Source organism: Triturus cristatus, chromosome 11, assembly GCF_964204655.1.
Source record: "Triturus cristatus chromosome 11, aTriCri1.1, whole genome shotgun sequence".
NCBI classification, from domain to species: domain Eukaryota; kingdom Metazoa; phylum Chordata; class Amphibia; order Caudata; family Salamandridae; genus Triturus; species Triturus cristatus.
The window spans coordinates 1,070,579,977-1,070,605,179 of NC_140594.1; the positions used below are offsets into that span (position 1 = coordinate 1,070,579,977).

Below are 25,203 nucleotides of genomic sequence, written 5' to 3' on the forward strand. Positions count from 1 at the left end.
AAATTATATGGACAATCTGATACGTTTGCTGAAAAATATGCTGAATATGTAGAAAGGTGTAAACTTCCAAGCCTTAAGGAGGAACAGATAAAGTCTCTTAACCAGGAGATCAAGCACAAAGAAATCTTGGATGCAATAGCGTCCTTGCCTTCTGGTAAAGCTTACATATGTTTGCCACTTGTCCCGGATTGATATCTTTTTGGAAAGAGATGGTCAGATAACCGCAGTTTGTTTAGGCATATATTTACAATAAACGGAGAAGGAAATCGTGTTTGGATATAAATTAGCACCGAATCCAGGTTTGTCTCTCTTCGCCATTATGATAGTTACTGCCCAATTTTGCATTGCGTGGATATGGGTATCCACAACCCCTCCAAGGGCATTAGAGTGGTGGGCAATGCTGAGAGAAATATATGAAAGAGAAATGGCTATAGCTAAGACTAGAGGAATTTGCTTTGGGAAGAAATTCTTAGGAATATGGGGGTCATGGATAAAGGAGATTAGTAAAATCTAAAAATTACTACTCAAATGTTAAGGGTCCTTATTTATTTACTTATGTATTTTTCTCTCTTCCTTTTCTCTTATGGTGCTAACGGCGATGATTTATCGGTTTATCTTGTTCATCATCTGTATATATATTTGCCTTGTATTCTTACAGACATTCAATATGCACACTGTCATACAATTATGTATATGTTTGTATATAATTTCTAAATTGTTGTATCTCTTACTTATTCACTGAGATAAATAAAAAAAGGATGTTGAAATATAAATATATATACACACATATATACATATATACACACACAAATTGATTCCTTTAGCCAAGCAGCGTGCTTCACCATCAGGTGCATACATCAAGATTAGGTGGAATCAGAACCCCTGTAATTTTTTCAAACAAAAAGATATCGCACTCCAGTACTTCATGAGTCAAAGGGTTTTATTTACCACTGCCACCAACGCGTTCCACCATCAAGGTGTGTGTGTGTATGTGTATATATATATATATATATATATATATATATATATATATATATAATAGAATAAAAAGTTAATCTTGTGTAACTCAACCATAATATACTGGCTGGTTGAAAGGGTTACCTTGCCCTCATGAAGGCCTGGCTTTGGGTTATTAGGGCATATCAAAGCATGGACACTTTCTTGGCGGAAGGGGACACATGCGAATTGCTGAAAAAGTTTGAAACGTCTTGTTACATTTTGGTGTTGTAAAATGCAACATTTTCTCCAGGAAGAGAAAAACCTTTGCCCTCCATGTAAGAGCAACGTTTTACCTAATCCATACGTGTGCTATAGATTGATTTTAAAATCAAACTAATCTACACCTGTTTTTCTAACACTGCTTGCTAATTTTTTTTCGCAAAACACTAAAATGATTTTAAATTAGTGGGCGAAGGACATTTGATCTATGTAAAATTGTTACGATTTTAACTAACTAAACAATAAAATTACTTACTTACTCTCTTGCCCTCCGTGTGAGGTTGAGGCTCACTTGTGCCTTCACCAAGATATATACAATGCCATTTTGGAAATTTTACCATCTTCCATTACTTTGCTACATTTGCTGCTTTCTCTATTGCTCCTGACATATTCAGACATGCTTTTTCTCTCAGGCTAAGTGGATGCCTGAAGTATTTTGCTGCGTGCCAATTAATGTTGGCAAAAACAATACCACCTTATCATGACATCGCTTATAGACTTTATTGACTTGCATCTTAATGCCACTCTCCGATTCAGGGCACCCACGCACTAAGAATGTTTTATTACTCTTATTACAATATGCATGTACGGATTTTAAACCAAGCGAGTTGAGTGTGCTGCTCAAACGTCTATAGCTTTTTAAAAAGCTATCTTTAACTTAACTATCATCTGCTTGGAGAAGGGATTTGGATCACTATACCCCCATTCTTTCTAGATTATTCCCTTGTTGCGAGCTAAGGAGTAGAGATAGAGTTTAGCAAGGCAGTCTTTTGGTGTGATGCCTGCCCTAAGCTTCTCCCTCCAGCCTGTGTTCATGGCATGGTAATCTATTTCCGTGAGTTACTAATAAAGTCCAGTAGATGTAACAGGCATAGGATAGCCCACAAGCTCTCCTGTATATTTTTAAGTGTTTACTTTACATCCTTAAAAACTACCTTCCCTATTCTTACCTTTTTAACAAATTTCCTAAACCTGATGGCATATGTGAGGTGTACATGCAACTTTGAGTCACAAGATGCATAAAATAGAACACCAGCTGTCAGTGACACATGCATCAAATAAGTTGTTAAAGCCTGGCAAACTGCTGAAGCTTCCAAGGGACTATTCCGTGCAATATAGTAACTGCACAGCTTATGCAATAAGAGTGTAATAGTTACTGCAGATAGCATTTCAAATATTTATTAGTTTGTAATGGCCACATTCTTATCTTCTGTGCAGTACAGCTTTGGCGTCTGCCTATATGATGAGGGTTTTTTGTCATTGTGCTGTTTGTAATCTTGCAGATAATCATACGGACATGATGGAAGTAGATGGGGATGTTGAAATCCCTCCTAACAAAGCAGTGGTGCTACGTGGCCATGAATCAGAAGTATTCATTTGTGCCTGGAATCCGGTCAGTGACCTCTTGGCATCAGGGTAAGTCATCCTAAAATCTTTCCCAGAACCATCAACACAATGCTTTTGCATTTTATTGAAAAGTATTGTTCAGTAATACCTATTTTGTTACTCCTGTGTAGTTATGTAATGTGATTTTATGTTTTTGTGCACATTTTAATGTAACCTGTAGAGGGTAGAATAAAGACACTTAATCAGAATCTCCTAAAGGCTAATGTGCTAAGTCTAAAGCTTTTGTGCTTTGTCATGTTCTCTTACCATGAAACAACGGCCTCAACAGCCTTTCAAAAAGAATTACAAACCCACCCATTTTTAGGTCTCGCCTGAGCCAGCGAATGTGCGGGTCTGGCGAGACATTTAGTGAGTGGGCTTCAGAAATCCGACCACAAGCTTTTGCTTGTTGCCTAAAGCTTGCGAGCACGCGCACAGCCGCTATCTGGCTTTCCTCTCTCGCTCGCGGGCACCCTTACACTCGCGGGACACTGCAGCTGCTTTCACTTTTGCCGCTGCGCCCACCACTCGTGTTTTTTTTCTTCTTTTTTTCCTTTTAGCACGCATGCGCACAAAACTCCCGGGCTTAGTGCTTTCACCTGATATTGTCCGATTACATTAGGCCACACCCGCTTGCCTGAACCGCATAATTATTGCGCAAACTTGAACCAAGGGCATTACAGCGCTTCACACGGAAATCAGCTCCCCTTACACAAGTTTTAAGCACAGTGTAACGAAGCGATTTGCACGGAATCACAAGATGCTGCGCCTGAGCAGAGATTCTAACCTAGTTACTCAGTTCTAACATCTGCAGCGCTAGCCGCAACGGGTGTGATATTAGGAGATTTGTCATAAGAAGCACTTCCTGTCACCTGAACCAAGGGCATTATAGCACGCCTCACTCGGGGCCGCCACAGCCTCACTCGGGGCCGCCACAGCCTCACTCGGGGCCGCCACAGCCTCACATTAATATCACTCAGCAAGACCTGAGTATCATTCAGCATCACCTCAGCATCCTCTCCGCACCTGTCACTACTACCACCACCACACGCTCCGATTGTTTATGCCCCCTCAAAAAAAAAGCTTTAACAACCAACCATTGGAATAGGCAGAAACAAGTTGCCAGCATTGCAAGAACAAAAGAAAACTCAGGACATTTTTTATTGTAAATACTTTTTTTAATATGGTCGTTCAGTTGTACAGAATGCCTTCTTGGTCATATATAAGGTAACAAAAATGCATCTGACACTTTTTTATTAAAACTTTTCAGCAAGCTGCACAGCAGCCACACTTCTCTATAGCACAGCTTAAAGACATTGGCAAAGTCAATAGCTCTGGCTAAACACTTATAAGGCCCCAAAGGCGAGACCTATTGGTTATGCCAATGCTTGTTAATTTGTGTAGCCAGTGTATAAAGCACAGTGTTTATATTAACCTACGATGCAAACATGGCTGAATTTAAGTTTATTTTATAAGGAATTTTGGTGTATAGATATATTGCACTGCTTCTCCTATTTCATCATGAAAGCTGAAGAATCTTGGAGGGGGCAGTTTTTTCCTAGTTTAACCCTTTGCAGCATATGCAACTTTGAAAACTCCTCACACATTAACATATTGGTGTGTGTGCTACAAAAAGGACACACTGACCTAATCAAATACCTTTGCAGTGTCCATTCCATAAATTGCTAATGGAATTTCACAGGTCCCTTGGTAGGCCATGCTGGTACCAACTTAGGTGCCGTCCATTACCCCCTCGGTCTCTTTAATTCAATTCTAAAATAAAATAAAAAAATCACTCAATTCAGTAAGGAGATTGGTCTGTATAACTGCCACTGCTCTAATATTAATCCAGTTTTAAATTCAACTGGATTAAAGTCTCATCCCAGGAATCCAGACGCTGATGCCTTCTAATAATATTGAATTGAATAGGTTGCGTCATAAAGGGACAACATTTCTAGAAATAACCTTATGTTCCCCAGCCTCCCTTGCTGACTGCACTGGGAGATTGGATTCAGAATGCTGCTAATATCATTTCAAGTTGTACAGATTCTAGACTTACAAGCCTTATTGGAGTCCCTGCATTCAAAATGTAGTAGTTTACTCACTTCTGACTAAGTTATATTTGTAATGAACTCGTATTATTTTCAAATGTTTGCCCTTTTCTTGTAAGTAAGAATACAACTTCACATGTATTTTCTTACTCATCCCAATAGCTACGTTTAGCGATTTGCATCAGACTCCCCCCCCCCCCCCCCCCCCACACAAAAAAAAGCCTTGTATGAATCCCATGCAGCCACATCAAACCCACTGTCGCCTAATGAGGCTCAGTGGCTGATTCTTCATGTACCACTTCAGAAGGTAGTAGCTTCCTGTCCAGTGCCTATTGGATATTTTGTAATGGGAGGGGGGCATGGGGCTGTATGAAACTTGCATCTGAATGGTCTGAAATATGAGATTTTTATTTCAAAACAAATGGGTATGATCTAAAAAAATTTTGTTTAAAAATTGGAAAGCATAACGTTTTGACCCCCGCCCACTCTCTCTAGATTTTACTAAATCCCAAAGAATTAATCATATCAGTCAGTCATGCATACCTTTGTGGTATTATTACTCAATTTAGTCCTAGTTCTTTCAGCAAATTATGTAAGTGTTAAAACCATGTCCCATTATGAAGGAAATTAATAATCCAGCAGGTTGGTAATAACATAAGGGACTTTTGTCAATATTTGGACCAAAAAACAGAGGTACACATATGTTTAATTGAGTGAATCTTACTTTAGCAATAATCAGTCTGCTAGAATCATTTATCCTATGGTGTAAACTTTCTTTACCAGCAATCATACTGTCTCCGTAGGCTCAGAAAGATTCAGCAGATCATAGTCTCTCTGAGAATCCCTCCATTCTGTAGAGCTCCTTACAGTGAGTCATATTAGTATGGGTCCCTGCAGAAGTCAGTCAGCCAAACAATATTTATTTGCTTAATTTAAACCACAAAAGAACAGATTTAAATAATAAAATATATACAGTTTGCTCAAAGAATTAAGAACAAATAATTGATGAGGCTTCCCTGTTTTCTGGTATTTCATTTTTTAACATTTGTCTGTATGAATCAATTTTTATTTTTATTACCATATTATCTGTTGTTAACCATATTTGTGTTGATAAATGAAGTTGTACAATTGTACATTTCCATATTTATTAAACTAATGCACACTACTACTTTTTATTTTATTTTAATTTTTTAGAGATTTATATAGCGCAAACTAGACCCGAAGATATCTGGTATCAGAGCGCTTTACATGAGCACCAGTTCCGTTACACAAGGACACATTCATTTTTGTCCGGCACGGGGAGGTTAAGTGATTTACCCAGAATGACAGGATGTTGAGCGTTGTTGCCGAGACTCGAACCAGGTTCCCCAGCTTCGACGTCGACCTCTCTAGCCGTAAGGCTACATCCTCTCCCCAACGTGATCGTGTTTTAGCAAATTAAGCTGGCAAATAAGACCTAATATACATGAGAATTATACTTCAAATGTATGTAATGTATGTTGTTAATTAGCCCTTTAACTGCTGGGGAAATACTCACTGACACCCCCCCCCCCCCCCCCACCCCCACGCGCGTGCTGAGCATGTTTATTTTTGGCTACTTGGGGCAGTGTGCGCTTAGAGCTTCATGACGTTTTTAACTGTTGAAATAAAGAAATACTGAAAATAAGTAGGAAAAAACAGCCATTTATGACAAAGTTTTAATCTGTACCTTTTTGTCACAAAGTCTGATGTACAAAAGCAATATACCATGGTGGTGGTACTTGTGTGGCTGTCCCCAGGTTTTTTTTTTTACTCGGGTTCCCTTGCAAACCTTAAACTAAAAAAAAAAATTCCTCATTTTTCTGTGATGGAAAGTTCTGAAATCTGGAGGGAACCATACATTTCCTTCCACTCCGCATTCCCCCAAGTCACCTGATAAAAATGGTACCTCACTTGTGTAGCCAAGAGACCTTGACACAAAAGGTATTGATTAAATACATGGGGATCTTTGTCTCAAAACCTGATGTCTAGGGCCCCTATTTTTGAGTAATGTACGGCTCTATCATGTAGGGGATGTCCATCCCATATTCTTGGGCAGGGGCTAAAATCATCCCTATTTATAAGAAAGATTCTCCATTGTTGCCTTCTTGACTGGAAGGGTACGGGGGAGGGGGTTGGGATATCGGGTGTCAAAATATATATATTTTTTTAAAACACTTGCCTCCTTACAGCCGCCGTCTCTCCTCCATCCTTTCTTCGCTTCCTGACGAGTCCCAGAAGCAAGAACCTCACAGGCTCCCCCAAGCAAATCACATTGCTACAATGCAGTGTTGTGATTGGTCTGAGCGCTGTGGTTCAGCGCTCATATGGGGACTGTGAGCCTGTGCATGTTCTCCAACCAGGCTGTGTATTACCGGCCGGTGGAGAACATGCGAAGTGCGCTTGACTGTTTGGCCAGCCAAACTGCCATGCACACTTATTGTGCACAAACAACTCAAAACCACTCAAAGCTATGAAAAATAAAATGATAATAGCAATGTTATTATCACTCTATTTTTCCTGCTCTGAGAGGAGTGGGTGATGCACCTCTGCCTTAGTGGAGGAGCCGCCCCTGTTCACAACACCTTTCAAGCAGGTTTTAGGCAGCACATGTCTACGATATGTTTTTGATGGTGGCAGCCCCTACTTGATTTTTGCTGATTTAAAGTCCGCTTTTGACTTGGTCCCGAGAGATCTACTGTGGTGTGTTTTGGCCGATTGTAGGGTTGCCATCCTACCTGTGCCACGTAGTTGAGACTCCACGAAAATAATTTTGCACAGGTCCGGTGCTGCAAATTGGAGGAACTCTCTGAACCCGTCGGAGTTTGCATGGGGAGGGGAGGGGGTTGGCTTAGACAGGGTTGCGTGCTGGGCCTGATACTATTTAGCTTGTACATTAATGGTCTCACAGACGCCCTGAATACTATCTTTAATGATGCACCTAGGCTTGCCTCTGTAAAGGTGCCCACATTGATGTTTGCTGACGATATACTTTTTAATTCAAAAACTCCAGTGGGTATTCAAAGGGTACTGGATAACTTCCATGCTTTTTGTGAGTCAAGAGGTTAGGAATTTACATCACCAAGACCAAATTTATGGTCGTTAATCCTTCTCACTAAACACGCCCAGTCTCTAGTTAGAATGGAACTCCTATGGAGAGGGTATCCATGTTTGATTATCTAGGGATAACTTTCGGTGAACATATGGATTGGTTGTGCCATATTGCCAAGCAAATGCTTAAATTAGCACACCTGGGTGGGCTTTATAGGGTGTATTGTGGGTCTTCTTTTTAAAAACCAATTAGCCCCATCATTGACATCTATTACAACAATTACCTGATGAAATTATTCTCAATAGTCGTGATGTCACTTACAGGCTTGTGTCCTCAGAACAGGCTTGTGTCCCCAGATCTTGCCCCATACGTAGTATCTCCTAAAGCTTTAGGAGCTACTATGTATTGGTCAAGCTCTGGGGACACAAACCTCTAAGTGACATCACGACTATTGAGAATAGTTTTATCAGGTAAATGTTGAACCTTACCCCAGTCCCCTATTAGTCCCCCTTAGATTAGGTCCAAGTCTTAGAGCTATATCGGAAGTAATTGGCCTTAGGCCTCTTAGGTTTTGAAGGAGAATTTGGGCCACCCGAGCTGATTTCTTATAGATTGACCTGTAGGTGATCTGAGGGGATATTAGGGATATCCCTCCTACTGAGTTCTTGTCTCTGATCTTTTATAGAAAGATTTCTAGGCATTAAGACATCTACAGACTTGGAGGATGTTCTGGATGAAGTACAACCGACCCTAGCAAGGAAGTTATATACTCGGTTTAGGCATCAATAACTTCCCATACACACATTTACTAGTCACTGGAGAGGCGAGAGGCAAGTTCTGGTAGAGAAATGCTCATTGTGCGGTACAGCTGAGGAAACCTAGACCAACTTTCTGTTTTTTTGTCCAGTTTATAAGAACTACAGGTGCAAATGGCTAGTACAATTTTGCAGGCATCTAGGCACCCCACATTGTTTGGAGGCACTTAGAGTTTTGAAAACTGATATATATATATATATATATATATCAGCCAATTGTTTTTGCAGTCAAGATATTTTCAATGTGGTGCCTACGAAAATGGGTTATGTAATTATTGGTCTAATCTGTTACTGGCCTATTTATTAGCTGTACCGATTATGATACTGTTTCATATTTTGGAGCAATATGATTTGCCGTACTATTTTTTTGCCTACATTTTACTTGTTTTAGACAAGAATGAAATATTCTTAGATTTTAAATGTTGAAACGATCAGAGTACGGAGAAATCTAGGCATGTCTTAATTTCTTTTTTGTCATTGTAGTAGGCGATGCTTTTAAATTGTTTGTAATTATTGTGGTGGTTTTAATGTACATTTATGGCCCTTAGGGCAGCAGTAAAGAATAAGTAAGTATAAAGTGAATATAGACCTGCAACCTATGGTTTCGAGGTCAGGTCAGTTAAACTGCACAAAACATTTGAAGGTGTAGTGATTACTGTAGAGAAATCATGGCTCAATCTTATTTTGGAAGGTTGAAGGATGGATGGTCTCCAGAGCTCCACGACTGGTGTTAGTCAGCTGCCATGCTCCCTCTGAGCTGAGTGGAGTGTGAGACTAAGGAATTAAAGTGAGGCCTGAGACCAAGCAGACGAATTCAGTGCAAGACGAAGGAGTGAGTGATGTGTGAGGTGAAGGAACTAATTGAGGAGCCAGTAGGAACCCTGTAGAAAGTCATTTTGGAGCCTAGTTTGAATGAATTCAAAATCTCCTTTTAGGTTTTAATACATTTTTTTGGATTATTTGAGGCCTATTTAAAATAATTTTTTGAAGCAGTTACGTGCCCCTAAAGACAGACCTCAGGACCAACATCACACAGTCAATTAACTAATTCAATTCAGAGTCCCAGAAACCTGACTGTTAAAAATGTTTTTAGAAAATAGATCTAGAATTGTACAACCTCTGCTAGGTTGCCTCTTCCTCTTAGTCTGTGACATGTAACTCCAGTCTGCACTGGTTGATTTTTGGTTAACTGCTCTTTTAAATTACTTTCACATTAAATTCAGTTGTAAAAGTTTTGCTGATGGTTAATCGGCAGATGTATTTTAAGAGAAATGAAAGCCAAGTTAAAATTCATAATTAGAAAGAGCTTGTAAAATGCACCCTATTTTATGTAGTGCGAAAACAGGAAGCATCTCCAAACCTGCTGGTGTGGATGTAATAAGAGATGTAATAAGTGAAGTCTAGCATGACAAATGAGATTAACGTGGGGTTGTCCATTGATGTCATCCCCAAGATTGGCATCCTATATCTGATCAAGAAATAGGGCAAGATTAAATTTCCTGTGGTCTGTACGCAGTTTACTAAGCAAGGTTGTTCCAAACTTCTCTTGTCCTTGCTGTTATTGCAAAAAAAACAAAATGTTCTTTTTCTGTTGAAAATAGCATTGACACTTCCTCAGAATCCACACATTCTTTAGTTGTACATTAACTATTTGTAATCTTCTCCCTGCTCTACAAATAGTTCTGGTGATTCAACTGCAAGAATATGGAATCTTAGTGAAAACAGCACCAGCGGTTCTACACAACTGGTACTTCGGCACTGCATACGAGAAGGAGGACAAGATGTACCAAGCAACAAAGATGTGACATCTTTGGATTGGAATGTGAGTCAATCTATCCAGCGCTGTGTGCATTTCAGATAAAATGTTTTTCTATAATGAGACAAAATGATACGTTTATAGCTTACTTTTCCGAATGCCACCTATATGAAGACATTAGAACTGTGTGTACTACTAAGGGCTTGGTTGCAGTTGATCAGCTTAGTGGGCAATTGCAGGTTGCTGTAAAACCATGCTTGGTGTTTTATGTCCAATACAATGGGGTCAAACATTCCTTTTACCACATCTTCATTTTGTAGAAGTGAAACTATGACTTTAATAATGCATGAACTAACTTTTTCAACTTTGTTTGCTGCCATAATAAGTGTGCATTTGAAATTCGTTTTTAAAAAGTACTTAATTGGATGTGAAAATATTTTAATCGATTGCACCAACTCAGGATTTTCTTTTAATTCCCTGAATTATTTTTGAATCTAAGTAACGTTTCTATCTTTTACTGGCAGAGTGAAGGAACTCTTCTTGCAACGGGGTCATATGATGGATTTGCCAGGATATGGACAAAAGATGGTGAGTAATATATTTTACATGTTGTAAATTTGGATGAATATTTTCCTCTTTGCATGTTCCTCTGTCAAGCTCCCTCAGACACTATATATCTTATTGTCACCCTACATATGGGATCTCCTTTACACACACACTGCCTGTGCTCCATTGTTTTTGCCACTCCGTACCTAGAGAAGCTTCGCTATAATTTTTACTCCATTCCTTTTTGTTTTCTCTTCTATGAAACAGTCCACTCTCTTGCAGCTAGCTTGTACCCACCTTTTCCCCTGTCCTCCTAGTCCTAGCTGTGCTCTACTGCTTTGTAATAGTTTTAACTCCCTTGTTCTTCAAATTTCTCCCTCCCCATTCGAAATCTGCCAGTAACTACCATCGAATTTGACTTCACAGAAGGCCTAATTGCTTATCTCCCCGTTTTTGATGGTATTACTCTTTGGGAGCTGGTCGGGAGAAAGGGATTAAGGAATTAGGCTCGTCCATTTTATGTCTCATGGAGATCTGAGGCACTCTGCCCTCATTCGCTTTGTTGCTGGCCTTCAGAAATCTTCATTTATAAAGGGAGAAAATGTGCATTAGAAAAAAGTGTGGGCCTCTTTAGGCATACCACTGCGAGACCAGGGTAATGGGTTTACTCTCCACTTAATGAAATATGATTTACATTTCCAGTTTTACAGACTGGAAATGTAAATAATTGTGTTAATCAAACATGGTTTCCTTATTGTCAAAGTCGAAAAATGGTAAGTACCTGCACTCACTGAGTGTGCACTATTTCCAAAATTGGACTAACAGCAGGCCCGGACTCTTACCACAGCCATCAAACTGCGAGGGCAGACACCGCCTTCAATCAAAACTGATTGAACTACATACTTTTAAAGGTCATTCAAGTAAAAAAACAAAAAAAACAAAAAACTATAAACACAAACTATTTTTTTCCATTGGAAAGTGAGGCACTGGGGCTTGTGGCTCTTGCCTGCAGTTCTGTTTTTGTGACAGCTGGTGCTTAATCTTGTGTGGACTTTCCATGTGGTGTGCACTTGTTTGTATTGCGCTGTGCGCACATATTTCTAGTTGCTCTCATGTGTTAATACCCTAATTGGCACATCACAGAGCCTTGACTTTTGTGAGCCCGACATGTGCGCTATACAAACTTTCATTGGCAACGCCAATAGGTTTCAATTACGTGAAAGCTATTGTCTTTGCCAATGTCTTCTAGCCATGTTGTACAGCTGCATGGCTCCTGTGCAGCATAGCTTGAAGTTATTAAAAAGCAGTATAAGCACTTTTTTTTTGTTTTAGCTTGCTTTTTAAAAATACCTTTTATAGCTCTTTTTAAATAACTATTACGGTGGGGCACAGTAGCCACAGCAGTACAACGCCTTCAGGCCCCACAGGTTTGGGACATTCCAAGACTGGGTCTTCTCTGGCGGAGTTTGTCCTTTGAGCTAGTTAGGCCCTCTGGATTCAGACTGACTCTGGACGCAAATTCACAACCTTTCCCGGGGCTCAGTCCCCCGGCTACTGACACCTGTTAGGCAACAAGGCCAATCTGCCGCTCTAACATTGGACTAGTCAATGAACTATGAACTTGTCTGGTGCGGTTGCACCCTACCATTCACATAAATCCCCCTGCCCCCCCTCCCTCCTCAGATTGTCTGACCGAGGACGTCGCTCCATGCTGCATCCGAAAGTGCAGGCTTTTGGCAAAGGAGCCATCGAGAGGGAGCAGACTTCAGAAGTTCGTTGTGATTGCTATTCCTGCTATATACTCGTGCCACAGACTTAAGGAGCCCTCCGTCCTGTTATATCTGTGCCTTAACTATTCCATAAAAAAAGAGAAATTCAGAATGCTCACATTGGCTCAGGTCCTGTCTGCCTTGGCTCCTGGAGACTGGATGGTAGCGTTGGACTTTCAGGATGCTTATTTCCGCTTCCCTGTCCTGCCGGTCCACAGATGTTACCTGTGGTTTAGAATGTGCCATGAGCACTATGTTTGCTGTGCTCCCATTTGACCTCACCCTTGGGTGTTCCTGAAAGTGAGGTGATGGTTGAAGCCCAGCTGCAAAGGTAACGAGTTCTAGTATTCCACTACCTCGATGACTATCTGTTGAAGGCGGGCTTGCTCCAGGCAGTGGTCACCCTCCGCTAGACTACTGCGGACCTCCAGAATTTAATGGGGTTCACTATAAACGTACCTATGTCAAACATGAATGTCTCGAATGATCCCTTTCATCTGAGCCATTCTGGACACAGTGCAGTTCCACGCCTATTTTCCCGAGCGGAGAATCTGGGATATTCGGATTATGCTCCTGATGTTTTAGCCTCAATCCTGGATTTCAGTGAGACTGACTTGATGACTGCTGGGTTTATTTGCCTCCTGCATCCTGCTGGTGAAGTCACTCTGGCAAATGTGGCTCTGCAGTGGGATCTGAAGTTCCAGTGGGCACAACAGTAGGTGAATCTCTCAGACCTGGTTCAGATATTGGAAGGCACCATGAAAGAGATTCAGTGGTGGCTGATTAACCACAATTTGGTCAGTGGCGGACCATCCTCCCTTCCCTACCCAGAACACACAGTGGTGACATATGCATCACTCTTTGATTGGGCCACCCATGTGGGAGAGCTGGAGATCAGAGGACTTCGGTCTCGGGCAAAGGCTTAGCTCCATAACAACTCGGAGTTGGGAGATTCGCTTGCCATTGAAAGCCTTCCTCCCATCCATCAAGTGAAGTCTGAAGCAGGTGTTCATTGACAACATTGCTGCACTGTGGTGCTGCAATTACCAGATTGGAGTTTGGTCATGGACCCTGTGCCAGAAGGCCTGTGTCTCTGGACATGTCTGGAAGGTAAGGAAGGAAGAACTCTGTAGTCGATGCTTTGTGGATCACTAATGGTTTCTCCATCTGGAGGTAGTGTAAGGTCTTTTCTTCGAACCGATGAGAACCTTCTGCAGAATATCAGGACAGAAGGAGTCCAAGTCATCCACAGAGTATGGTATCCCATACTCCTATCCTATACTCCTGAGCATGAGCATCAGTCCTCCCGTCAGGCTACCCCTTTGAGAGGATCTCGTCACAGCAACAGGGCCAGGTCCAACACCAAATTTGTGCAGGCTCCATGTGTGAAGATTGAGATGGGGCATTTGAGAGTGTTTGATCTGCCTCCCAAAGTACATATGGTCATCTTGGCAGCCAGGTGTCCATGGGCAAAAACTGTATACACTTGTAAGTTTGTGGCTTGGTGCTCTAAGAAATATGCTGAGCTACAATCTGTACCTTGTCTAAAGTGTTGCTGTTTGTATTGTCCTAAGCCTGGCAAGACCATGCTCTGTGCACAGTTAAAGGATTTCTTGCTGCCATCAGTTTTTTTGCGGTTGCCAGACCAACCATCCTATTTAAGTAAGTCATCCATTTTGATTTATACATCTTTATTGCATTTTTTCATTTTAATAACTTAATCGTTATTGCGTGTTACAGGGATACATGAATCTTTTGGGATCACAGATTAACATATCTTTTTCGACAGTATATTAGAGATCACAAAGTATAGGCTTCCAGTGTCCCAATATTGGGTATTTGTGTAGCCCCACTGTTTCTTCCTTGTGTAGTGTTGTGCTCTCTGCTAGTGCTTACACCAACAGGGACTTTCTCCAACTGTCCACTACTGGAGGGGTGGGGTGTTTCCATCTTTTGGTTTTGAGGTGCTTCGCTCCAATCAGCCCCAGATCTCTGAATCTAGAGGTGACTTTGTTTTTTTTTCGGTCTGGGGAATAGGCCTAGGATGCAGACTTCCCACGTATATGACAGTGACTCCTCAGTGCAAGCTGTGAGTGCTGCGTGTATTGTATACCAGTAAGAGCGGAGAGAAGTGCAGGACCATAACATATGAAGGAGATCCCGCGTCTGCCTGTTTGCATCGTGGGCACACTGAAGTGGCAATGTTAAAGTATCTATTTTGTCAGGTGAAAGGTATGCCCTCTGCGTTATGTAGGTTTGTATGAGTTTGAATTTAAAGAGCTTCTTGGTATGTGCGTGGAGCTGGCTAAAATTGTGTCCCATTCTTTCTCCGTCCAAGGATGTCCTCTGTCCGTTTCCCAGCGTTCTCGAAGCGTTGACATAGGCTTTAACGTGTGAGTAAGTAACGCTTCTGCCAGCCAATGCACTGTGTGAGATCCTTGCCCCATTATGTGTAGGTATTGCATTAAAAGGTGTTTTCCCTAGTGAGGTATAGACTTATCTTGTAGCAATTGTGTGCCAGTTGTAAATGAATTTGGGAGGAGCGTGGGGGTCTAGCGTTAGGGTGGAATAAATTATAAATCTTAGTTTGGGACCATGGCTACTGCGTGGTTGCTATATCTTCTAATCCTATGCCTGCTAGCAATCGTGTTACCCACTGTAGCTGCGCTGCTAGATAGTACAGCTCCATGTTTGGGACAGCCAGCCCTCCCTTGCTGGTAGGCGCATATAATTTCCATAATGCTATCCGGGATCTGCCCTTATTCCAGATTAAATCACAGATCAGTTGTTCCAAGTCGTGGAATATTGAGGCAGGAACGTAGACTGGAATATTTGAAAAATAATATAACAGTTTTGGCAGTATGACCATCTTCGTTAATGTTATGCGGCTCATAACATGTAATGGGAGAGTCTTCCAAAAGTGTGTTTGAGCTCTGATCACAGAAATAGCTCTTAGTATATTCCCTTCTAATATATCTGCAGGGGTCTGGTATATAAAGATACGGAGGTAGCGAAATCTGTTTGGATACCATTTGAGGGTAGAGTCATTAATTAGCACCTCTGTGTCCTTGGTGTTATCACTAAAGGGGTATGCCCCGATTTCGCCCAATTCACCTGGAGATCCGATACTTCTTCGAAGGCTCCATGTGTGTCCGCTATGGGGATATCATGTAGGTCTCGTACATATAGCAGTAGATCGTCTGGATATAAAGAGACGGCATGCATTCAGTCTCCCAATTGGATGCCCCATCTCTCCCCATCCCTGCGGAGTAGCATTGCCAGCGGTTCCATAGCAAGGGAGAAAAGTGACGGATATAAAGGGCATCCTTGTCCTGTACCCTGTTTCACTTGAATGACCTCCGATATGAGCCTGCCTGTTCGAGCTCTGACTGAGGGGCTACGATAAAGTAATTGAACCATTTGCAGGTAGCGGACTCCCAATTCATATTTACGTAAAACTTCAAATAGGTAAGGCCACTCCAGAAAGACGAAAGCCTTCTCCAAGTCCAGTACAAGGCAGCCAGAACATGGCCAGTGTTCCAGTGCATATTTTTGTACTTTAAACAATCTGCGTACATTAAGTCAAGTGTTGCTAGTAGCGACAAAACCATTCTGGTCTGGGTGTACCAACATTTTTACCAGTGAAGTGATGCGGGCCGCTACAATGGAAGCAAATATTTTATAGTCTGTGTTCAAGAGGGCTAGCGGTCGGTAAGAGCCAAGGGATTCTGTATCTCTACCAGGTTAGGGGAGCGAGATCAGCAGTGCCTTAATTTGTATGTCAGAAAGGGTGGAGTCATCTATAGCGGCTTCATATACTTTTAGTAGCTGGGACGCCAGTGTCTGCGTGTAAGCTTTGTAAAATTCTTATGGTAGGCCATCCTGCCCTGGTGCCTTGCAGTTTGATAACGAAGATATGCTCGCCCTAACCTCCTCCAAAAGGAAAGGATCATTCAAATCCGATTGTTGCCCTTGTGCGGGGCATGGTAAGGCTATGCCTTCAAGATAGCCACGGATGTCTGCTTGGGTGGCCAGCGTGTTCGATTTATATAGTAAGGTGTAATGAGCGGTGAATGCAATGTGTATTTCCTGCTGTGTATACACCGTAGTGCCCTGCTCTGTGCGTATTGATGCCACTGGGAATGTGTTTTCTTCTTGTCGTATTAGCCAGGCTAGGAGTCTGCCCTCCTTGTCACCCATGTGGTGCATCCTTGCTGAGTGTGCTGAGTAGTAAAGGCACCTAAGCCGTTCTAGCAATCGCATGTGTTCCACCCCATCAAGTGTCAGTCGTCTGTCTGAGCCCTCAATCGCTTCTTATTCATGTGACGCCACCTTTCTCTCTGTAGCAGTAAGGTCTTTCTCCAGCTGAACCCACATGCCGGCTTCTGTGCCTAGGCACTGTCTCCTGGTAACTACCTTAAAGGCGTCCCACTAGATTAGAGGGGTCGAGGCTGTAGGCGCCAGGTCGGGATCGGTGGTGTGGCTCTGACCCTTTCCAACTATAGTATGTGCGGATTATGGTCTGAGTGTACCCTGCCCAGGTAGTGTGGCGCTGTGACATTAGTTAGTAGGTCTTGCGAGAGCATGAAGCGGTCCAAGCACACATGGAGTCCATGCGCCCCCGAGTAGAAGGAATATACCCTGTCATGTGGGTTCCTACGTCTCCAAATGTCTGTTAAATGTCATTGTGTTGCCCAATTATTTAATGCCTTCATTGCAGCATATGTGGATGTGCTAGTGAGGTGGGGTGGGGTGGACAAGCGAGACATCTAAGACACCGTTATAATCTCTTTCCAGTATCATTGGGACCTCGTGACGGTGTGCCAGCTCAACAGTCAGATGTTCCAGAAAGGTGGTCTTATCAGAGTTTGGTGCATAGATAGACGCAATGACTATTGGCCTGCCATCTAGTGTACCCTTCGCTGTAACGTATCGACCTTCAGCATCTATTAAGGTGTCTGTGACTCAAAATGGGGTCCCCGGTCGTACCCATATCAAGGCCCCTCTGGCATAGGCTGAGTAACCTGTTGCATATAATTGTCCCCTCCATCTCCTCTGCAAGTGAGTCACTTCTGACTTCGACAAGTGAGTCTCCTGTAGGAGGGCTATTTGTATATGATGACGCTTGAGGTATGAGTAGCTAAGATATCGCAGTGATGGGCTGTGTATGCCACGCACGTTCCAAGTACCTAATATTTTTGGTGCCATTAGTGGTAGTAAATGTTAGCTTGTAGGATTGTGTCAAAGCAGTAGCCTTGTGAGTCTGACGCATAATATATAGGAGAGACTTCTGTTGTCATTTCCCCCGCGAGCCTTCATACAAATCTTTGTGTCCCAGCATGTAAAAAACGACAAAACAAATCTAAATCAAAATAGAGAATAACCGTAGGGTGAGTGTGCATCAGGGGATCGTCCAAACGAGAAATAAGAACAACATTTAAACAATGTCTAAGGGGGTTGCTGTACGCAGCAAAATGCGGATGTTAACCAAGAAAGATGGTGGCTGGGCGGCTACACAGTTACCAGTCAAGTGTGCGTGATCCTTGGCCTTGCCATAGGAGTCATTTATACTGTAACTTGGGGGGGGATTATTTGCCTGTCTGACATTTGAATACACTGTGCCCTTGGCACCCGCTCCCACCCACCCCGGGACCCCAATAGCATTTCAGCACATATTTACATTCTGTGAAGTGGGATCGTTACACAACAGTTACATAATCTTATTATACTTGCCTATATAGTGCCCTTTCGTGCTTGTACCAGGTAGAGAGTCCAGATCATATATTCAGGCAATGTCATCTGAAGTCTGAGAAGTGACCTGCGGCAATTCACTCAATTCTTGTGAGTTTGGGAAACCGTCTGAAATTTCCTCGTCGCTGGCTTGTTCCTGTAAGACTGGAAGTTTAGGCCGTTTCATCCGGCGTCCCACTGATGTCTGCAACCGCCTGGAGAGCTCTACGTTGATCATATAACGCCTGTGCTGGGTCTGGTCCAAATGTTTGAGTGGCTTGAAGCTTCTTGTGCCTTTTTTTCAACGACCAGAGGGGGTGCTGGCAGCAGTGTCCCCTGTGCCAGCAGTCAGGGCGCTGGGTCCTGCTGGAACATGTGTCAAGCCATTCCCCCGCCCCTTCCGGAGTATTGAAGAAATTTGCTTTTCTGTCTGCAACCACTCTGTCGAGCCGGGAACATCAGGAAATATTTCAAGTCTTGTTGCCTAAGTTGCCTCTTTACTGCTAGGTATGAGTGGCGTTGGAGTAGTAGTTGGACTAGTAATCTGAAATCCGGAACGAACATGATTTTGTGATTGTCGACTTGCACATTTTGCAGTTTTCTGGTTTACCGCAGTATGGCGTCTGTTTCTGTAACTTAGCAGACGAATTAAGTGTTCTAGGGATGGAGCCCAGGGGCGGGGGTGTGGCCGGCACTCTACGCGCTCTCTCAACAACAAAGTAGGGGGGAGAGTGTGTCCTCGGGCAGCAGCGTGCAGAGCCCAGACTCTATGTATGCCACAGGATCTCTGCTCTCCGTCCCTTCTGGGAGGCCCACCACGTGAATATTGTTGCGCCACGAACCACCTTCGGCGTCTTCGGCCCTGCCCTCCAGGATTTCCATGCGTTGGGGCAGGTCTTTAATATTCCACTCCACTGTTGTCAATTGTGGGGAAATATCGGCTATGGTGGCCTCCACCGTGGACGTCCTGTCTGCTAGTTTACGGTGGTCCGCTCGGAGTAGATTTAGGTCTATGGCCTCATTATCTATTTTACTTTCCAAAGAAGTGCAGGTTTGGTTTAGGGATTCGCTTATCTTCTCCACCGCCGCCAGTACAGCATCCAGCTTGCTGGATGTGAGGTCAGTCGCTCCCTCCTCAGCCATCTTGTCAGCTTGGGCGCGGGTCAGCTGGGGTGGGGTGTGTGTGCCCCCGATGCCAGTTCTGGTGCGTCCTCCTCGTGACATAAGTTTCTGGGCGTCCGGGCTCGTAGCAGGGCCGTGGGTGGCGTGATAGTTCAGCAACTGTTGGTCGTCAGTGGCATAGGCAGTTATTTGTTTCAGGCGCTCAGGGCGCAGCAGCGCAGGACAACCGCCAGGTGACCTCCAGGCCGCAACTTATAACAGTCGGGCACTGTACGCAAAACAGGGTAGCTCCTGGACAGCAGTATCTGCATGGTGGCAGTTCAGAAGTTGTTCCTACTTATTGTCCTGGATCGCCATGCGGCTCTGTGCTGGGTGCTCTATATAGTCTCAGACACGTTTTTTCCCATATCGGGCATCAGAGGCACGACCCACCATCCTGCAATGTCTGCCAGAGTGTGACAGGTAGGCCAGAAGATCATGCTCCCATCGCTGGCAGCAACGGTCCTAGGTGCCACCATTTGTTTCAGCTCTGGTGATGGATGCCACAGTGACACGATAACCGTGTATCCATGCACCGTTACCCACTTTCCTCACAGCCGGGCATCACTGAAAAGGAGGCAGTGTTCATGCTCCCATAGCCTGTTTATGTCGCACCCCAGGGGATTGCTCGGTGCGAGCGTGCCGCACCGCTTCATGCCCGCAGGATGTGGGGCCGTGTATCAGCGCTCACCTGCAGTTGAGCCGGTGGTGTCCGTACAGCAATGACCTGCACAATGCGTCGTGTCCCACCTTTCAGATGCCAGCAGAAGCGGCTCCACGGTCGACAGGAGGTGTAAAGGCCTCTGTTACTACGTGTGTCCTCTTCCTGGGCCTAGTGGGCGGGGTCAAGCTGCGGTGTATCGTGGAAGGCTGCCCTGAGGCTCCAAGGATTTACTCGGCGCCCCAGGAGTCACGACGTTCCAGCCTGGATTGCCTGGCCGGATTCCGCTGTGAATTTACCCGCTGCTGGCAGGACTGTCACGGACTCTATTGCCAATGATTTCGTCCCCTGAGGATCACTATAAACTGAGTTTTGCGGCTGGATAGGAGAGCCGCCGACTGAGCTCTACACAAGCGTGTCCATCTTCCCGGCTTGCGTAGCCACGCCCCCTTAATTAAGTAATCCATTTTGTCATGTTTTCAGAAAGAACTTCGGCACGTTTTCTCCCAAAACATTTGTTATGCCCAAAAGAGATCTTAATTTAGTTTTAACCTGTTTGATGTGTTCCTCCTTTGAACCCATGCGTAGCTGCCCTTTAAGACTTCTTACCATCAAGATAGACTTCTTGGTGGCAATCACACCAGTCAGGGTCAGCGAAATAACAACTCTGCATCCTCTATACACCAGATTCCTCCCAGACAAATTGGTTCTCCAAACCTGCGCCACATTTTTTGGCCAAAGGTGGAAACACGTTGGTCAAATCATGCTGCTGACCTTCTTTGCTCTTCCTCCAAGGAGGAAGCAACTCCACCACCTGCACCCAAAAAGAGCGTTGTCATTCTGTATCGATTACATCAGAGAACACCTGGTAGACCATCAGCTCTTGGTTGGGTTCACTGGAGTGTGGGAGGAAGGAAGTGCACAAATGGACCATCTCTGGAGGAATTGTACTCTGGATTAAGATCTGCTACGCACTGGGAAAGAAGCAACTTCCTGAGGGTTTGCAGGCTTATTCTGCCATAATCAAAGCTACAACCACTGCGTTGGCTCGCGGAGTCTGACACAGCCATCAGTCAAACTGCTGCATGGGTTTCTCTGCTCCTTTTTTAATAAACACTACTGCCTTATCATTCAGGTGATTTGTGACAGTTTTTTTTCTCTGAGTCAGTTTGCAGACCCACCTCTGGGGAGGGATTGGTTTGGGAACTATCCTAAGGTAAGTGATCGGCAGCTAAAATTCTCTATCAGATGTACAAGTTACTTATTAGATACAGACTCTATCTAGTTGCAAATTCCTTACTGTCACTCCAATCCTTCCCATTCTGCGAATTAGACTTTTTCACCTAAAAAGATACATGTAGGTCTTAAGAAGGCTTTCAGACCAGTGTGCAGATTCTGGCATGGCTCTGTTACTCTGTCACAGAATTATTCATGTAAAGAAACTGATATCAGTGCACTGGGGTGGTGCCTATATAGACACCGCGAATGTCACATCCGGTATGGACGACGCCTATGATGCTGACGTGGCGCCGATCAGTGCCACCTACTGTCTCGCAGAAGTAGTTCTAAATATTTTCCAGATTCATTCCGACACCTGGGGAATATTCTAAGGTAGGGAATCTCTCAGAAGTGCACCCATTACAGCAGTGTCTGTCCAGTTAGTGGTCACAAGCGACAGGTCAGTGGGAAGATCTAATGTTGGTAGAGCCCAGAGTACAGTACATTTTCTAATTGGTGATAGAGAGAAAATGGTTACTTGGTAGGGGTCACTTGTCCACCCTCAGCCACTGGTGACCATTACCAAAGATGCCTCCTAGGGGGAAAGTGGAAGGCATTTGGCCAGCCACACTGTTCTTGTTGTATGAAAAAGATGAGGAAAACATCCATGAGACTCATTTTGATCTCTCCTTTATGGAAAAGCAGTCATGATACTCAGTGCTGCTGGAAATGTCTATCCAACCACAATGGAGGATACACTTGAGCAGACCTAATTCAGCAGCGACTGAAACAGCCAAACCTCAAGGCAATGAGCCTTGTGAGTTGGTAGCGGAGGTCGTGCAGTTAGATTATCTACACCTTCCTGAAAAGTGTAGGGCCATTTTACGAGAAGCACATACACCTACCACACAAACATTTTGTACTTTATTGTAGCAGTTGGCATTCACAATTTCGTCAGGCCTTAGTTCATGATATTAACTGCTTTCTGTTACACCTACAGAAATCAAGACTGACATGCACATCTATTAAAATTCACTTAGCAGCTGTTGCCACTTGTGTTGAACAGACAACACTGATCTTTAATTTAGTTGTCATATGTTAGAGCATTTATGGTAGCCCTAAGTTATCCCTCCAAGGACACCACCAGTACCCTCCGTAGGACTTTAATGTAGTCTTAACGCAACAACAAGACCTCCTTTCTAGCCCTTACTCTTGTCTCATGAAAATTGCCTTTCTAGTAGCAATTGTGTCCTTTTGCAGAACTGGAGAATTTCAAGCCTTCACAGCATAGGAGCCTATAATTCAGGTTTATAAAATCGTATCGTCCGGAGGACAAACCCAGTGGTTTTTTTAATGTATTTTTTTATCCATGGGTAGTTTTGTTGTTCCATGTCATATGACTTTCACATTTTCTTTCCTTACCAGTTGCTGGACGAGCATTGCATACGTTAAATAAAAAGAGGGCAATAATATATTAAATCGATCATACAAAAATCCAGCCCCAAACAAAAAGACTTTGTTCAATTTAGAAAACCCCACTTAGGTTATGGAGTCTCTGTCTGGCCTCTCAAGATGAATAGTAAAGTGTATTCAAGAATATTACACTAAAGTGAATCATACTCTTTACACTGCACTTCGAGAATACTGTCACTCATAGACTTATGATTTTTTGGGCTATATGCCGCTCACAGACATTTGTAAGGCAGCTAATATGGTCAACACTACACACTTTCACAACTCTGTGCCCGAAAAGAATCACAAGTCAAGCATGCAGTCCTTAAAACATTGCTCCAGACATCTGTTTCATCTGCTTGCAAGCCACTGTTTTAGGGAGAGAGCACAACATTTCTGTCTATGCATTTGATCTACAGCTGCACAAGCTACAAACTGAAAATGTTACTTTGAAACTATCCGTTTGTAGCTTATGATGCAGTAGATTTGTGTGCATCCTCCCGCCTCCTTGGATGCAACTTATGTCATGGATATTCTATATACTAAGGAATCCTCCTTAATTTACCTGTAGACATTTACTTCATGCCACCTAAATTCACTGACTGATTTGGGGTTAAAACACAAAATGAGATGGACTCTTTGCCCTGGTGCATTGTAGGTTCCGGGAAGGGAGAACGACTCACTCCGAAACCGTAAGTTTTACTTGAAAAAATATAATTTACGAGGTTCACTCCTACAGCACTGAATTTGCGACACATGTGAATCTTCAGCACCAAAAGCTGCAATCTGATAGTTGCATGTAAATGTGTTAAAATGGTCTGTTTATCTTCCATAAGATCAGTAATTTGGAAAGTGCTGCAGTTGCTGTGTTGGTAAGCAATTTTTCAGAAGGCCAATTGAAAAGTGGAGAGAGTTAGACAATTGTACTTGTTGAAGAGGGAAAGTATAGGACCTTAGTTTTCCAAAGGAGTTCAGCTTAATAGTCAAGTCCCTCCATTGTCTGATTGTAGTTTCCTTGATATGTGAGTGAAAACACTGCTGTAGAAGTAGGAAATGAAAAAAAAGATTGGATGACATTAGTATTAAGGTGATGGGCAAACCGGTTGGAAATATGCCAGAGATTAGCGTGCATGTGAAAATGTCAGGCAGAGAAGAGTGCAGAATGAGGAGGGGCGTGATAGCCGAACTTCTGCTGAAGGCACGTTGTCTATCTTTTTGCACTAAGATGGCTCTCTTCTTGGATACTGCGTGGGGTCGGTAGACATGAAGGTGAGAGCCTCCTGGGTCAGGTAGTTCATTAAACTAATGCATGCACAGCAGGTATGTATGTTCAACATGGTCACCGGTCCAAATCCTGATGACTTCACTCTGCTTTTCATCCTTCCACTGTAAATAAAATTAGAATTAGTATCATTCATGCATGTACACAAATCCTTTTCCTCAAGTTGCCTTCTCTTTGCCACATTAACGTTTGACACACATTTTGCATTCATTACACTTGGACTGGTTTCTCTCTTGGATGTAGCTGACACAGAACACTTCATGAGAATTCTATCACACTGCCTTGGTATTAGTACAAGGCCTCTCGAGCATAATACAGATGTTTATTAATACATCCATATGGCAACACAGCTTTCTGTAGAACACAAACAAAGGTTGCCTGATGACAATATCTGCCCAATTCAAGGATACCATTTTAGATAATAGCCTTTTGTTCCTAATATAATCAGAGGAGACAGTTCTGCGGATCTCGAGGGGTTCCCTGCATGCTGAGGTTTTCGCCTAGCAGCTGACGGTCAACTCTAGGAGGGGTGTTCAGTTCCTGACCAAGTTTGGGTCATACACTTTACCCATCAGGTAAAGGGGTGAGAACATCTAGAAGGGGTTTTTCTTTTATAATCTTTTATATGTATGCGTATCTGGGCTAGAAAAACCATACAAATGTTACTAGACCTGCAGGTCTAGTAACTTGAATAATCTACTTGACCTAACTGTAATGCATTTGACCCTTAAACTGTTCTCAAACTGTGTGATCCTAGGCAAATAATTTGTCTTATGGAGCTGCCTTTTTCTTAATTATCACATGAGAGCATCTTCAAATATCCAAATTCACTTTTTCTACTGTACAAAAAACGATTTGTTTCTAATTTAAACATATGCTCCATGTATAAGTATCAAGCCCACATATAGGGTACACGTGATCCCTGTCTTGCCTCTTAGTCCTCTAATGGTATTGTCATCTAGGTAGGAGCAGGAATTTTTAAAAACTCACTTTTAATAAATATATTACAAAAGCATGATGTGGTAGTGTGCTGTCATTTACAGATGGCACATTTTACATTGAAATAAAAAAAAAATTCAAACTAACGC

At 43.0% G+C, this 25,203-nt stretch overlaps 1 protein-coding gene across 4 annotated transcripts in view; it reads left to right on the plus strand.

Moving 5' to 3' along the window:
• TBL1XR1 (TBL1X/Y related 1) overlaps window positions 1-25,203 on the plus strand; it is a 583,295-nt gene that overhangs the window by 443,237 nt on the left and 114,855 nt on the right. For all 4 annotated transcript variants that reach the window (XM_085635413.1, XM_085635415.1, XM_085635414.1 and 1 more), the window contains exons 7-9: window positions 2,502-2,634; window positions 10,221-10,362; window positions 10,821-10,884. In XM_085635413.1, the coding sequence (XP_085491539.1) occupies window positions 2,502-2,634; window positions 10,221-10,362; window positions 10,821-10,884 (339 nt within the window). The remainder of the gene's footprint in view (window positions 1-2,501; window positions 2,635-10,220; window positions 10,363-10,820; window positions 10,885-25,203) is intronic.